Source organism: Neoarius graeffei, chromosome 8 (assembly GCF_027579695.1).
Source record: "Neoarius graeffei isolate fNeoGra1 chromosome 8, fNeoGra1.pri, whole genome shotgun sequence".
NCBI classification, from domain to species: Eukaryota; Metazoa; Chordata; class Actinopteri; order Siluriformes; family Ariidae; genus Neoarius; species Neoarius graeffei.
This window is the reverse complement of record NC_083576.1, coordinates 2,261,323-2,275,151: the sequence shown is the minus strand read 5'-3', so window position 1 is coordinate 2,275,151 and position 13,829 is coordinate 2,261,323. Positions and strand designations below refer to the sequence as shown.

At 42.3% G+C, this 13,829-nt stretch overlaps 1 protein-coding gene across 1 annotated transcript; it reads right to left on the bottom strand.

Annotated features, from left to right (window-relative positions):
* Window positions 1-1,604: 1,604 nt before the first annotated feature.
* Window positions 1,605-13,235, bottom strand: LOC132890391 (alcohol dehydrogenase class-3-like). Its single transcript, XM_060927210.1, has 10 exons — window positions 13,074-13,235; window positions 12,908-12,954; window positions 12,657-12,758; window positions 12,365-12,515; window positions 12,140-12,227; window positions 7,245-7,449; window positions 6,830-7,090; window positions 6,467-6,599; window positions 2,313-2,442; window positions 1,605-1,882 (listed from the first exon to the last, which is right to left on the bottom strand). Exons 2-10 carry the CDS (start codon window positions 12,923-12,925, stop codon window positions 1,858-1,860), a joined length of 1,113 nt encoding a protein of 370 aa, XP_060783193.1. The 5' UTR covers window positions 12,926-12,954; window positions 13,074-13,235; the 3' UTR covers window positions 1,605-1,857.
* Between the last annotated feature and the right edge of the window lie 594 nt (window positions 13,236-13,829).

Here is a 13,829-nt window from a genome sequence, read left to right as displayed (position 1 = left end):
TCTGTTAGTTTTCGCAGACTATGCAACACAATACAAGCAAGCCGTGCCTCTGTGCAACATCTCCATTGTGGAGGCACTCGTCTGCATTATTTCTCGGGTTGGGATTCTGAAAGAAATCCTAACTGATCAAGGCACAACCTTTATGTCATGTACACTTCGCAAACTGTATGAATTGTTGTGGATTAAATTGATTCATATCAGTGTTTACTATCCACAGACAAACAGGCTGAGCAGTTTAATCAAATGCTTAAAAACATGATGCGTTATTTTGTGCACAATGATGTGTGGGCTTGGGATAAATGACTCATCCCCTATTATTTGTAGTATGAGAGGTTCGTCAAGGCTCCACAGGGTTTTCCACCATTTGAATTACTGTATGGGCGCAATCCTCATGGTGTCTTAGATGACATTAGAGAAAATTGAGAGGAACAGTATTCTAACAGCAAAAAGTGTGGTCAAATTCACCCTGGTCCCCCATGGAGACTGCCTCTTGCCATCCCAGAGAGCACAGGTTGCCGGAGGAATTCTCTAATCTGTTTTTCCCTCTACCCAGCCAAACAAACCTCATAGAGCACCACATTGAGACTCCTCCAGGTCTGGTTGTATGCAGCCGCCCATACTGATTACCTAAACACAAGAAAAATGTGGTTTGGGAGGAGCTCAATGCTATGCTCAACAAGGGGGTAATTGAGAAGTCTCACAGCAATTGGAGCAACGTGGTGGTCATGGTGGCAAAGACCAACAGGTTGGTCTATTTTTGTGTGGACTTTAGGGAACTCAGTGCAATGTCTAGATTTGATGCATATCCGATGCCTTGCACTGATGAACTGCTCAATCAGTTAGGTGCAGCTCGCTTTTATTCGACACTGGAGTTATCCAAGGGGTATTAGCAGATTCCCTTGACTCCAATATCCTGAGAAAAATGTTCTTTTCCACTCCATTTGGGTTATACCCATTTGTCACCCTTCCAGTTAGGTTTCGTCCCAGGTGATGGAGAAGGAAGAGCATCCTATGCTTTGCAAGCTCTCGACTGACATCACACCACACTTCTAACTTCATTTCTAAATAGTTGAACAATTAAATCATTTCAAAAATCCCTGAAAATCTCATCTCATTATCTGTAGCCGCTTTATCCTGTTCTACAGGGTCGCAGGCAAGCTGGAGCCTATCCCAGCTGACTACGGGCGAAAGGCGGGGTACACCCTGGACAAGTCGCCAGGTCATCACAGGGCTGACACATAGACACAGACAACCATTCACACTCACATTCACACCTACGCTCAATTTAGAGTCACCAGTTAACCTAACCTGCATGTCTTTGGACTGTGGGGGAAACCGGAGCACCCGGAGGAAACCCACGCGGAGAACATGCAAACTCCGCACAGAAAGGCCCTTGCCGGCCACGGGGCTCGAACCTGGACCTTCTTGCTGTGAGGCGACAGCGCTAACCACTACACCACCGTGCCACCCTTCCCTGAAAATTCTGCATAAAATTCAAAATTACTCTCTATGGTTTGTTTGTTTTCCTTTTATTTATTTATCCCATGACCTCTTTTCATTGGACACTACACTTCCTGTTGCTGATAAGGTGTATTTGGACTACATTTCAATTTCTTTATGTTTTATTATCATTTTTTTTTAATAAATCACAGCATTAACACATGAACACAAACACACAGACACATCTTCTGTCCTGAGTTTCCGTCTTCATCACGGTGTTTCCTTTAAACTTTACAGAAGGACCAGCAGCTCTGAGGCCCACTGGGTAATGAGTCTGTTGTCATGGTGATTGATGTAGTTGTTATGGTGACTGATTATGTCTTCATGGTTAAAGAATTGAGATTCGAGGTTCACGGCTCACATTTTTATCACCGACCGAACACTGAGAAAGAGAGAAGAGATGGAGAGAGAAAAGCAGTCAGTGGTAAGTTGGATAAGTGACTTCTTTATATTCAGCTTTCATTTTTTTTATAAAGTGTGTCATCATTCTGTGCTCATTTTAATTATAACACATTTAATCAGATTTGATCAGCGAACGACTTTCAGTCAGTCATTCAGTCAAACTGAACTAAAAAGTAAAGAATGTAAATAAGTAACCGGATGTAACTAGTAGGTTGTTAGAAAGATTAGTCACAGAGAAAATATGGAAAGAAAGAGAAGAGAAAGAGAGAGACAAAAATAAATGAAAGTGGGATAAATTCCACAACTTTATATTTGATAAATGTTTATCAACTCATTTAAAGTAATGTACTGTATAATTATAAATAATGAAAACAGTTCTATTGATCATATTATGGTCATGTGACTCAGACCTTTCCCCACTGGTCATCAGTTTGAAGACGTGATTAATCTCCACCAGAGAGGACGTGTATGTCCCCTCATCCAGCAAAAGACAGATGTAGTCGTGCACCAGTTTGGTTACAAGAGTCACACTCCTCAATCCTGTTCAGAAAAACACACCCCTTAATGATTTCATATCTCTGTAAATTCTGTAAATTACATGAAAACCTACAGACTACAGTGGCAGCGGACTACAGGACATCATTTAACAACCAAAACTACCTCAGTATTGCTGAAAATTACATAAAAATGCACATTTCTTGCATTAATGAACATTACTACCTCCGCCAACTTTGTTGAAGGAGGTTATGTTTTCACCCGTTTGCTTGTTTGTTTGAAACAGTCACTCGCTCATTCACTCACTATCCGTTTTGAGTCAGTTGACACGTCAGACGTGTGTATGACTAGCAGTCTTCAGCAGAGCTCTCCATTCAGCACGGTCTTGAGTTGCCTCCTCTGCGATATTCCATAGCTTCAAATCGGCACAGACAGATTCTTTCCAGCTTTTTCAAGGTCAGCCATGGTTGTTCGATCCTTCAACTTCCAGGGTAGTACATCTGTTGATCCAAGAATTACTACGTTGGACGTGTCCAAACCAATGGAGATGATTGCATCTGAGGACAGTGTCGAGGCGACGGAGGTTCAGCATCCGCAGAAGACGTGCTACTTCGTACTCCTCTTTTTACGTTGCACATCCATAAAAGCATGGCTCTTTCATTACACTCAAGCTGTTTTTGGTCATCTCTTCAGAGTGCCCAACATTCAGAACCGTATAACATGGTGCTACGCACACAACTGCTGCTGTATAGTTGACCACGGGTATGAAGTGAGACAGCTCTGCAGGTTAACAATGGCAGCAGCTCTCTAAACTTTCCCCAAGCAGAACGAGTTCTGATAATCGTGGCCAGTTCACAACCACCTCCTGGGCAGATACCATCACCAAGGTATATGAAGCTATTGACGACCTCTAGTTTGCTACCTGCCAACATTACCTCACTGCATGTCTTGCATCAATCGGCCGAGCTCCTCCAAGACAACGCTGACACTTGTAATCTGGGTTTTCAACTAACCTCCCCTGCACACCAGAACATCTTTTGTGTACCCACATTTTGCAACCACTACAGAAAATTGAATTCTGGCCAACCCCTTTTCTGCACGCACCACAAGGATATTTTCCAGAGATTCTCAGTGTGTTTAGGTCATTACCAGAGATCATGACTTTGGTCTTCCCTATGTTGACTTTCAGGCCCTTTTCCTCACGACCAACCTTCCAGTGGTTCAGCTTCTCAAGAAGTTCATCCAGGGATTCTGCGATTATGACCAGGTCATCAGCATAAAGCATCTCCCAAGGACAACCAACCTGAAACTCTCTCTTGATAAGGTCTCTAACACAATTATAAACAACAGGGGGCTCAAAACAGATCCTTGATGGACCCCAACCTTCACCGAGTGAATTGTTGACCCGCATCTGACTCTTTGCACCACTGTACATGGCTTGTACCAGTTTGACAATCCATTCAGGCACCCCAATGACCCACATCACCCACCACAGCACTCTTCGGGGGACCCTATCAAATGCCTTTTCAAGGTCTACAAATGGTAAGTACAAATGTTTTTGCTTGGCCAAATACTTTTCTTGTAGCTGTCTGAGGATGAAAATAGCATCAGTGGTACCTTGTCCTGGGCAAAACCCAAACTGCATTTCATCAATGTTGACATAACCTCTGATGTTTTTCTCCACCACTCTCTCAATGATCTTAAGTACCTGTTCTGTAAGCTTCAGGCCTCTGTAGTTGCCTCGAATCAATGCATCACCTTTACCTTTAAACAAACTAAGGATTATGCTTTCGTCCCAGTCTGTAGCGATCTTTTCCTCTCTCACAATAGCATTGGCCAAATCCGCAACAACTTGGCAACACACCTCAAGGGATGCACTCAACATTTTGACAACAATGCCAGAAGGACCAGCTGCTTTGCCCATTTTCATTTTCTTCAGTGTATCGAGACCATTTTGTGAGTGACATTACATGGTGGTCCAGCGACAGGATCTACTGGGGGAAGGTTTTGAGTCCAAGGAAATTTGATATTAAGTAGCCGTTAATAGTGTTGTTTCCAGGCCTTCTTTTTTAGCATGCTCATCAAATGCCATGTTGCCATCATCATCAAGAATACATTTCTCACCTACTACATCTTGGTTATCTCTGTGCATTTGTTTTGCCACATGGTAGATGCTGTCTGTGCCTGAATCTATGCCAGCAAAGGTGATTTCTTTGGCATTCCTCTTGGCAAAATAAACTGCAGTTCTAGCCCGGCATTTAGCTGCCAGGTAATCCTCTTTGCTACCCCCATTCTTCCAGGCTTTCCACAGCTTGCGAAATCAAATTTCGTATTGATTATAAAATACTACTATTAACCTATAAAGCACTGAATTGTCTCACACCACAGTACCTGAGTGAACTTCTGGTCCTCTATGACCCACCACACCTACTTAGATCAAAAGGTGCAGGCTATTTGTTAGTACCTCATATGGTGAAGGCAACAGCAGGGAGCAGAGACTTTTTCTTACAAAGCCCCACAGTTATGGAACAGCCTTCCAAGTAGTTTTCTGGACTCAGACACAGTCTCAGTGTTTAAGTCTCGGCTGAAAACAGATCTGTTTAGTCAAGCCTTGTGTTAATGGTGTTTATGAGGTAAAGGTGTAGATCTGGAGGGTCCTCAGACAGAGTGTTTTGGTAAACTGGGATGTATGGATGCTGTCAGTCCCCACTCGCTTGCTCACTCGAGTTTGTTGACGGTGTAGTGGCTGCTGCTTTATGTCCCGGGGCTCCCTCATGCCTGTGTTACCTTCTGGCTCTCCCCTTTTAGTTATGCTGTCATAGTTAGTCTCACCGGAGTCCCTGCTTGCATCTGAACCATTAGGTGACACTGACCAGGCCTAACAACCTGTGTTTTTTTTCTCTCTCTCTCTTTCTCTCTGTATCTTTTGAGTTACAGGTCAATCCTGAGACACCAGTGTTGCTGAACCTCTCCTGTTCCTTGGACCTGCCTGATCCATCCTGATGCCCTACTTCTGGCTGGAGTCTCATCCCATCGCTCCTGTGGAGGACGGCCCCCATATGGACAGTATAAAGTCGCACTTAGAAGACGCTCTGGACTCTTACAGTTTTGCTCCAATGGTTTAGAACTACAATCATCACAATAACTTTAGGACTGCAGTTGTCATGAACAGTTTTACACTCAAGTCTCCATCAATGAACAGTTTATAACTTCAACAAAACAGACTTCCTGTTAAACTATAAAGTGTTTCCTGGTTACACAGTTATAAAAGTGAGTTACTGATAATCACACTATCTCTTATCACCCAGATGAGGATGGGTTCCCTTAGGAGTCTGGTTCCTCTAAAGGTTTCTTCCTCATGTTGTCTCAGGGAGTTTTTCCTCAACACCGTCACATCAGGCTTGTTCATCAGAGATAAATAAACTTATTAGGGATAAAATTAGCTCATCTGTTTAAAGTCTTTCATTTTCTGTAAAGCTGCTTTGAGACAACGTCTGTTGTTACAAGCGTGATCCAAATAAACTTGACTTTGCTCGTCTGTTTCCAAAGTAACTCAAAAAGTAGGGAAAGGATTTTGATGATATTTTGAGGAAAGGTAAGTCATGGACCAAGGAACAATTGGTTAGATTTTGATACAAATCTGGACATGTATGTAAACATCTGGATATTCTAATATGGCTTGGTGGAGGTATGCACTCTTCCGAGTGCCCTTCTAGTTAGCATGTCAATGTGCAGAACAGTGGTCTGCCAGTGAAGTTCTAGATTGCCGTCTGGAATTGGACATACCTGTGTGAGACACTTATGTTCTAGCACAGTGTTTTTGTATGTATTTATTACTACTATCTCGATGTTGAGATCTGTGTTTTGGAATAAACAATAATCAAGATCAGCACTTTTAGAGTTTTTCATGAAATCTTAATGTAACTAAATATCTGATTAATCATATAATTAATCACAGAGAGTGCACAATTAACTGTATTTAAGAAAATTAACCAATTAATAGCCTTAGACAGTGTTTTGGACGGTTTGATTCAGAGAATTGCTTCATGATTAATCAATCATCTCTTACCACCAAAGATAAGTCCCTTACACATCCGTTCATACACACGGTCCTCAGGTGACTGCAAGATCAGGTTGTTTTCAGTCCATCCCACAGCCACACAGGTTCCACAGGGAGTCTTGCAGCTCTCAAATGCTGCCCTCTAGTGGAGACAAAATAAATTTATTCATCCAAGTCTGAATCTGCACATTCTCACTTGTCATAGTGACACCATTTACACATAAACAGCTTCGTAAAAGAGCGTCAGTCAAATAAAAATGTGAACTTTATTATCATCTGAAGCACATCTAATGTGCAGTCTCTGCCTTCAGAAGAGTTACTGCAGATCAGTCACAGTGAAGCTGATAGTTCATGACTCAACCTCAAACCCACCATAAGTGTGACGTTCCCCACACACTCGAAGCTGTAGTCCACTCCTCCACTCGTCATCTCCATCAGCACCTCCTGAATGGGTTTGCTGTGATCGTTAGGGTTCACAAAGTCAGTGACACCGAACCTCTTGGCAACTTCATATTTCTCCGCGTTGATGTCGACGCCGATGATCCTGGCAGCTCCAGCAGATTTACAGCCCATCACCGTGGCGAGACCGACGGCTCCCAAACCGAACACAGCACAGACAGAACCATGCTCCACCTGCAGAGGCGGGGAGGAACAACCACAGAAGAAGAAGAAGGAAAGAAAGAAAGAAAAGGAAAATTTAAATAAGAAAAACAAAAGTAGGAACAGGAAAGAAAAAGTAACATGAGTAACGATCATGTTAGTCAAACTTGTTGGAATACACACACACTTTGCCCGTGTTTAGTGCTGCGATTCCACAGCCGAGGAAACAGACTTTATCCAGCGGTGCATCTCGGTGAATCCTTGTGACATTGTGTTCAGGAACAACGGTGTATTCAGACAAAGTGCTCACACCTTCAAACTGATACACCTGCTGACCCTTACAGGTGAAACGACTCGTACCATCAGCTAACACACCCTGCTGAGTCTTCTCCCTGAGAGTTAAAAGTCAGTACTGTGAGTTTTGGGGTCAAAATTAGAAATGTTATAATAAAAATTACAATAAATATAGGGCGGCACGGTGGCGTAGTGGTTAGCGCTGTCGCCTCACAGCAAGAAGGTCCGGGTTCGAGCCCCGTGGCCGGCGAGGGCCTTTCTGTGTGGAGTTTGCATGTTCTCCCCGTGTCCGCGTGGGTTTCCTCCGGGTGCTCCGGTTTCCCCCACAGTCCAAAGACATGCAGGTTAGGTTAACTGGTGACTCTAAATTGAGCGTAGGTGTGAATGTGAGTGTGAATGGTTGTCTGTGTCTATGTGTCAGCCCTGTGATGACCTGGCGACTTGTCCAGGGTGAACCCCGCCTTTCACCCGTAGTCAGCTGGGATAGGATCCAGCTTGCCTGCGACCCTGTAGAACAGGATAAAGCGGCTACAGATAATGAGATGAGACAATAAATATAGCTGGCAGTGATCTGCAGGGGCCAAGAACATGTTGCAGATTGCATCACCAATAACGATGGCTAGTTCCTTCTGCAGTTCTGTAATCAGCCGATCCTTCAACAGCAGCACAATGCATCAAATCACACAGATACAAATCAAGAGCTTCAGTTAATGATCACAATGTTCAAACATCAGAATGGGAAAATGTGCGACTTTCTTTCACTGTGGTATGGGTGTTGGTTTGATCCAGATGGACTGGTTTGAGTATTTCAGAAGCTGCTGATCTCCTGGGGTTTTCACACACAACAGTCTCTAGAGTTTACACAGAATGGTGCAGAAAACAAAAAACACTGAGTGAGTGAGCGACAGTTCTGTGGGTGGAAACAAACGCCTTGTTGATAAGAGAGGGTCAGAGGGAAATGGACAGATTGGTTCAAGCTTTTTTGCCAGGAAGGATATAGTAACTCATAACAACTCTTTACAACCGTGGTGAGCAGAAAAGCATCTCAGCATGCAACAGCAGAAGAACACATTGGGTTCCACTCCTGCAGCCAAGAACAGGGATCTGAGAACCAACAACAAGTTCCTATTAAAGTGGCCGGTGAGTGTACTGCTCAAATTTCATGACAGTAACTCCATGCCAACACTGATGTGTGTGTTGCAAAATGATTTGCCAATGGTGAGCATTTTTATTTGGAAATCCACTCACAGATGCAGTATACCAAATATTCTGCAAGATTAAATTTGCAGTTCCGGAGAAACAATTATTTGAATTTAACCCTGACCACACCCAAATCTGACACATGGCCTCAGCATTTAGTCCTGAGTAAGACTTTTGGTTTTGTGCAGATTCTTCTAAAATTTCAAGTTATAGCACACTGAATAAAGTTCCACCATTCAAGAACTGATTAGCATGTGGTGGCCATGATGTTTACAGCATACCACATCTCAACATGTTTTTGAACATTACTGCAGATCTTTTACTGAAGCAATTTACTGACATTTTTATATCTGATTCAAAAGCTAAAACAGTTGATAATACTGAATCAGATGTGAATCGAGATCATAAGGGTGACTGCTGTGTTGTACTCCATTACCTAAGCAGCCATCAACCTCAGCTGGTCAGAACAACAGGCCAGGGTCTTACCGGTACCAGTGGCTGAGTTTATATGCAGATTAATAATGTGCCAATAACCTGACTGGGAGCGCAACTGGGGAAAATAAATACATAAACAAACAAACAAACAAAGCTCTTCATGTAAACACCTCACTCACTATGTTTACATGCAAAGATTTTCACCAATCGGGATGAATTCATTCCAGTTGCAGACTTTTCCAGTTTTTGTTTGGTTATATTTCTGCTGCAAACATATTAATTGTACAAATAACTTCAAATAAAGGTTTCAATGTTCCTCAAGAAAAAAAGCATAGCAAATTTCATCTTCATCTGTTGGCCAGTTTTGATGAAATTTGGAGCATGGTCACAAGGTATCCTAATGACTACATAGTGTAAAGGTTGTAGAAATCAAACTTTGCATTTAGAATAAAGAGCTCTCACAATACCGGAGTGAACTTCTGCTCCTCTATGACCCGCCACGCCTACTTAGATCAAAAGGTGCAGGCTATCTGCTGGTACCTCGTATAGTGAAGACTGCATCAGGGGGCGGAGCCTTTTCTTACAAAGCCCCACAGTTATGGAACAGCCTTCCAAGTAATGTTCGGGAATCAGACACAGTCTCAGCGTTTAAGTCTCGGCTGAAAACAGATCTGTTTAGTCAAGCCTTGTGTTAATGGTGTTTATGAGGTAAAGGTGTAGATCTGGAGGATCCTCAGACAGAGTGTTTTGGTACCTGGGATGTATGGATGCTGTCAGTCCCCACTCGCTAGAAGTGAGTTATTGATAATCACACTATCTGTTATCACCCAAATGAGGATGGGTTCCCTTTAGAGTCTGCTTCCTTTCAAGGTTTCTTCCTCGTGTCGTCTCAGGCAGTTTTTCCTCACCACCGTTACCTCAGGCTTGTTCATCAGAGATAAATAAATTTATTAGGGATAAAATTAGCTCATCTGTTTAAAGTCTTTAATTTTCTGCAAAGCTGCTTTGCGACAATGTCTGTTGTTAAAAGTGTGATACAAATAAACTTGACTTGGTTTAGTACATACAGTGGCCTAAAATTTCATTGATCTGTAGTAGCCAAGTGGTTTGAGCCCGGAACCTTCTTGCTGTGAGGCAACAGTGCTAACCACTGCACCACCATGCCACCCAGGTGGGTAAGTGTCATTTCATATGGCAGAGTAGTGGGTAGGATATAGGACCGAACTACCAAATTTGGTGTTGATAGTTCAATGATAACCCTGTCTTATAGCTGCCTTAGTAAATGAAGCGCTACCATGCAATGATGGATTGTATGTAGCAGGCATATTGTTCACAAATATCAGTTTGTTTTTGATAATTATTGAGTCAGACTTTGCTGAGTAATGTGATCCCACAATTTTGAAAGTACATCAAAATTCCTAAAGCAAGTTCTCAGAAGTGTGTTTTGCATCTTAAACAAATTAAACAAACTGGAACTGTCTCGTGGTGAGGCGCTGAATGGGCCAAAAGGCAAATTTTTATGGTGTAATGAAACAAGGCACTGGAAACACATTTTACTGTACACGTTCTTTTTATGTGCAAAAACATTGATCAAGTTGAATGGGATTGCCCATTCCTTCGAGGAACCAAACTTTTAATAGCTCAATGTTAACTCCAGGCAAACACATCCTGAAATCTGATTGGCCAATAATGCCCATTTTTTTAGGCAATCAGGTTATTGTCAAACATCCACTTACAGATTAGCATAGAGCTGAGGTGTACCAAATTTCAGCTACAACCCAGATTCCAAAAAGGTTGGAACGCTGTAAAAAATGTAAATAAAAACAGAATACAATGATTTGCAAATCATCTCATCTCATTATCTCTAGCCGCTTTATCCTGTTCTACAGGGTCGCAGGCGAGCTGGAGCCTATCCCAGCTGACTACGGGCGAAAGGCGGGGTTCACCCTGGACAAGTCGCCAGGTCATCACAGGGCTGACACATAGACACAGACAACCATTCACACTCACATTCACACCTACGCTCAATTTAGAGTCACCAGTTAACCTAACCTGCATGTCTTTGGACTGTGGGGGAAACCAGAGCACCCGGAGGAAACCCACGCGGACACGGGGAGAACATGCAAACTCCGCACAGAAAGGCCCTTGCAATTTGCAAATCATTTTAAACCTATATTTAACTGAATACAATACAAAGATAAGCTATTTAATGTTCAAACTTTATAGTTTTTGTAAATATACACTCATTCTGAATTTGATGTCTGCAACACATTCCAAAAAAGTTGGGACAGGAACAACAAAAGACTGGGAAAGTTGTGGAATGCTCAAAAAACAGTCCGCAGGTTCACTGGTAACAGGTGAGAGTATCGTGAATGGCTATGAAAGGGCATCTTCCAAAGGCTCAGTCGTTCACAAGCAGGGATGGGGTGAGGTTCACTACTTTGTGAAAAACTGTGAGAGGCAAATAGTCCAGCAGTTGAAGAACAATGATTCTCAACGTACAACTACAAGGAATTTAGGGATTTTACCATCAAATTCAAAATGAGTGTATATTTACAAAAACAATAAAGTTGTATCAGTTTGAACATTAATTATCTTGTCTTTGTATTGTCTTCTTTTTTATTTGTGTTTTACATAGCGTCCCTCTTTTTTTTGGGGGGGGGAATCAGGGTTGTAGATTAGACCCAATTTTGTGAAGATAGGAGAAAAATCTTAGGACAAGTTCTCAAAAGTAGGTGTTGCATATTATGCAAATTAGTTTGAAAATTAAGTGGGTGGAGCTAAATTGTTCTTGAGGCTATTTTGTTTGGGAGGGTCAAAGGAATAATCTCTTGCCTGAGTAGAGGGAGGGATTAGTACCTACTCACCACATTACATGTCTGTAGCACTTACAGTTTTTCTGTGCAATCAGAAGAAGAAGAAGAAAATCCTAACGAAAATATGATTGTTTCTAAGTACTATGTCATTTTCCCCATAATAATGAGCTTGGCTCAGTTGCTTGAATGAAAAAATATAATGCAGAAATAAGAAAAGATGAGAGTATTAACACTAGAAAAGACAGCATCATGTTGATCAGGGATTTTAAGGGGGGGGGGGGGGGGGGGGGGGGTTAAAAAAAATCACAAGGAAAGAAAAGAAACCCAGCGTTCTCACCGGTTGATTAAGCTGTGGTTTGTCTTTTGGCTCAGACAGTAGTCACACTCTCTGCACTCAGACAGGAAGAGAATGATCACTTTATCACCTGGAGGAAAGAGAAGAAGAAAAAACAAATGAGTAAAAATAGAAGGACAGGGAAAGTAAACAATGATGAAAGTAGAACGAGTAGTGGGGTCTGCATGGTTGTGTGTGTGTGTGCCTGGATGTGTTTATTGTACGTACCTGGCTGCACAGTGGTCACCCCCGGGCCGACACCCTCCACCACCCCGGCACCTTCATGACCCACAATGAGGGGAAACGACTGAGTCTTCACTCCTGTCTCACAATCACGCAAATATAACCAGTCTGTGTGACACACACTGCTCACCACTATCTGCAACACCACAGACACACACACATACACACACACACACAGCTTCAAACATCTTTAAAGAGTCAAAGCTGCAGCAAGTTTTTATTTTAAAAAAAAAAAGAGAGAACAAATCTCCTGTTGGTCCTGAGGATAATTACAGACCTTAATTCTCACTTCATGTTCTTTAGGTGGAGAAACTTCCACTTCTTCAACAGCGAGAGACTTTCCAGGTTCCCACACCACAGCCGCTTTACACCTGATCACCTAAAATAACACAGATTCAGTCGTCTGGTTGTTGTAAGACTGTATTCATGGTACAAGAATCTTTCTTTGCTCAGATCAGATCTAAGAGTGTATTTCATATCATAAGGCATATTAAACCACAGAAGAACAAATATTAAATCAGTTCCTACCTTATTCTCAGTCCCCATTTCAACAATAATCAGATATTCAGTTAGTCCTTCAAAAAGCAACACACACACACACACACACACACACACACACCTTATTGCACATTCAGTATAAACTAAAAGCATGCCCCAGTTAGTGTGCAGTTCTTTTATTATTATCATCCCTTACTTTTAGTAGTGCAGCGTTTGAAGTTACAGAGATGCCCAATATAACATTACTTGTGCTGAAGTGTGTGCTGAAGCGCCTGTTGAAATGTGTTCTCGGGGTTGTTGTGGTACATATTTATAGTCCTGGAACTCTTGCAGAATGGGCTTTTCCTGTGTTCTATCTTTCTCACAGAGTCATAAACCCAACCCTGCCACTTGCTGCACACTCCTTAACACCCACATGCAATGAGCCGGTGCTGCAGGTGCTCTAGCCCCCGCCCCTTTTCTGTTTGCTGTCCAAAGTGCCCTTTTCATAGGGACTGTTTTTTTTTTAATATTTGTAAAAGATAAGTTAGCTCCAACATCAATATTCTCTACAATTTGACAATAATATATGAAATTATGGATTTATAAAATAACGTTTTTCTATGTAAATGCGGGCATCAATCCGTGACGTCATGCATTCAGTGCGCCTCTGTGCAGAAAGCGCCTGCAGGCGGGTGGCAGCGGGAGACGGTGCGAGGAACGGCATGGCGAGGTCACACTGAAAGTCTCCTTTCATTTCTTATCTGAACATGCAATCAGGGCCGGATTAACTATATGGGCCTGCGGCACAGTGCCCAGGGGCACTAACCACTCACAGCCAGTGGGGGGCACCACATGACAGAAACTTTAAAAATATTTTTCGTGAATGTTTGTACACTTAAAATGGTTATACACTTGACATTGTTAAATAGTCATATATAATTCATTATGAACACTAATTTCATAAGAACAA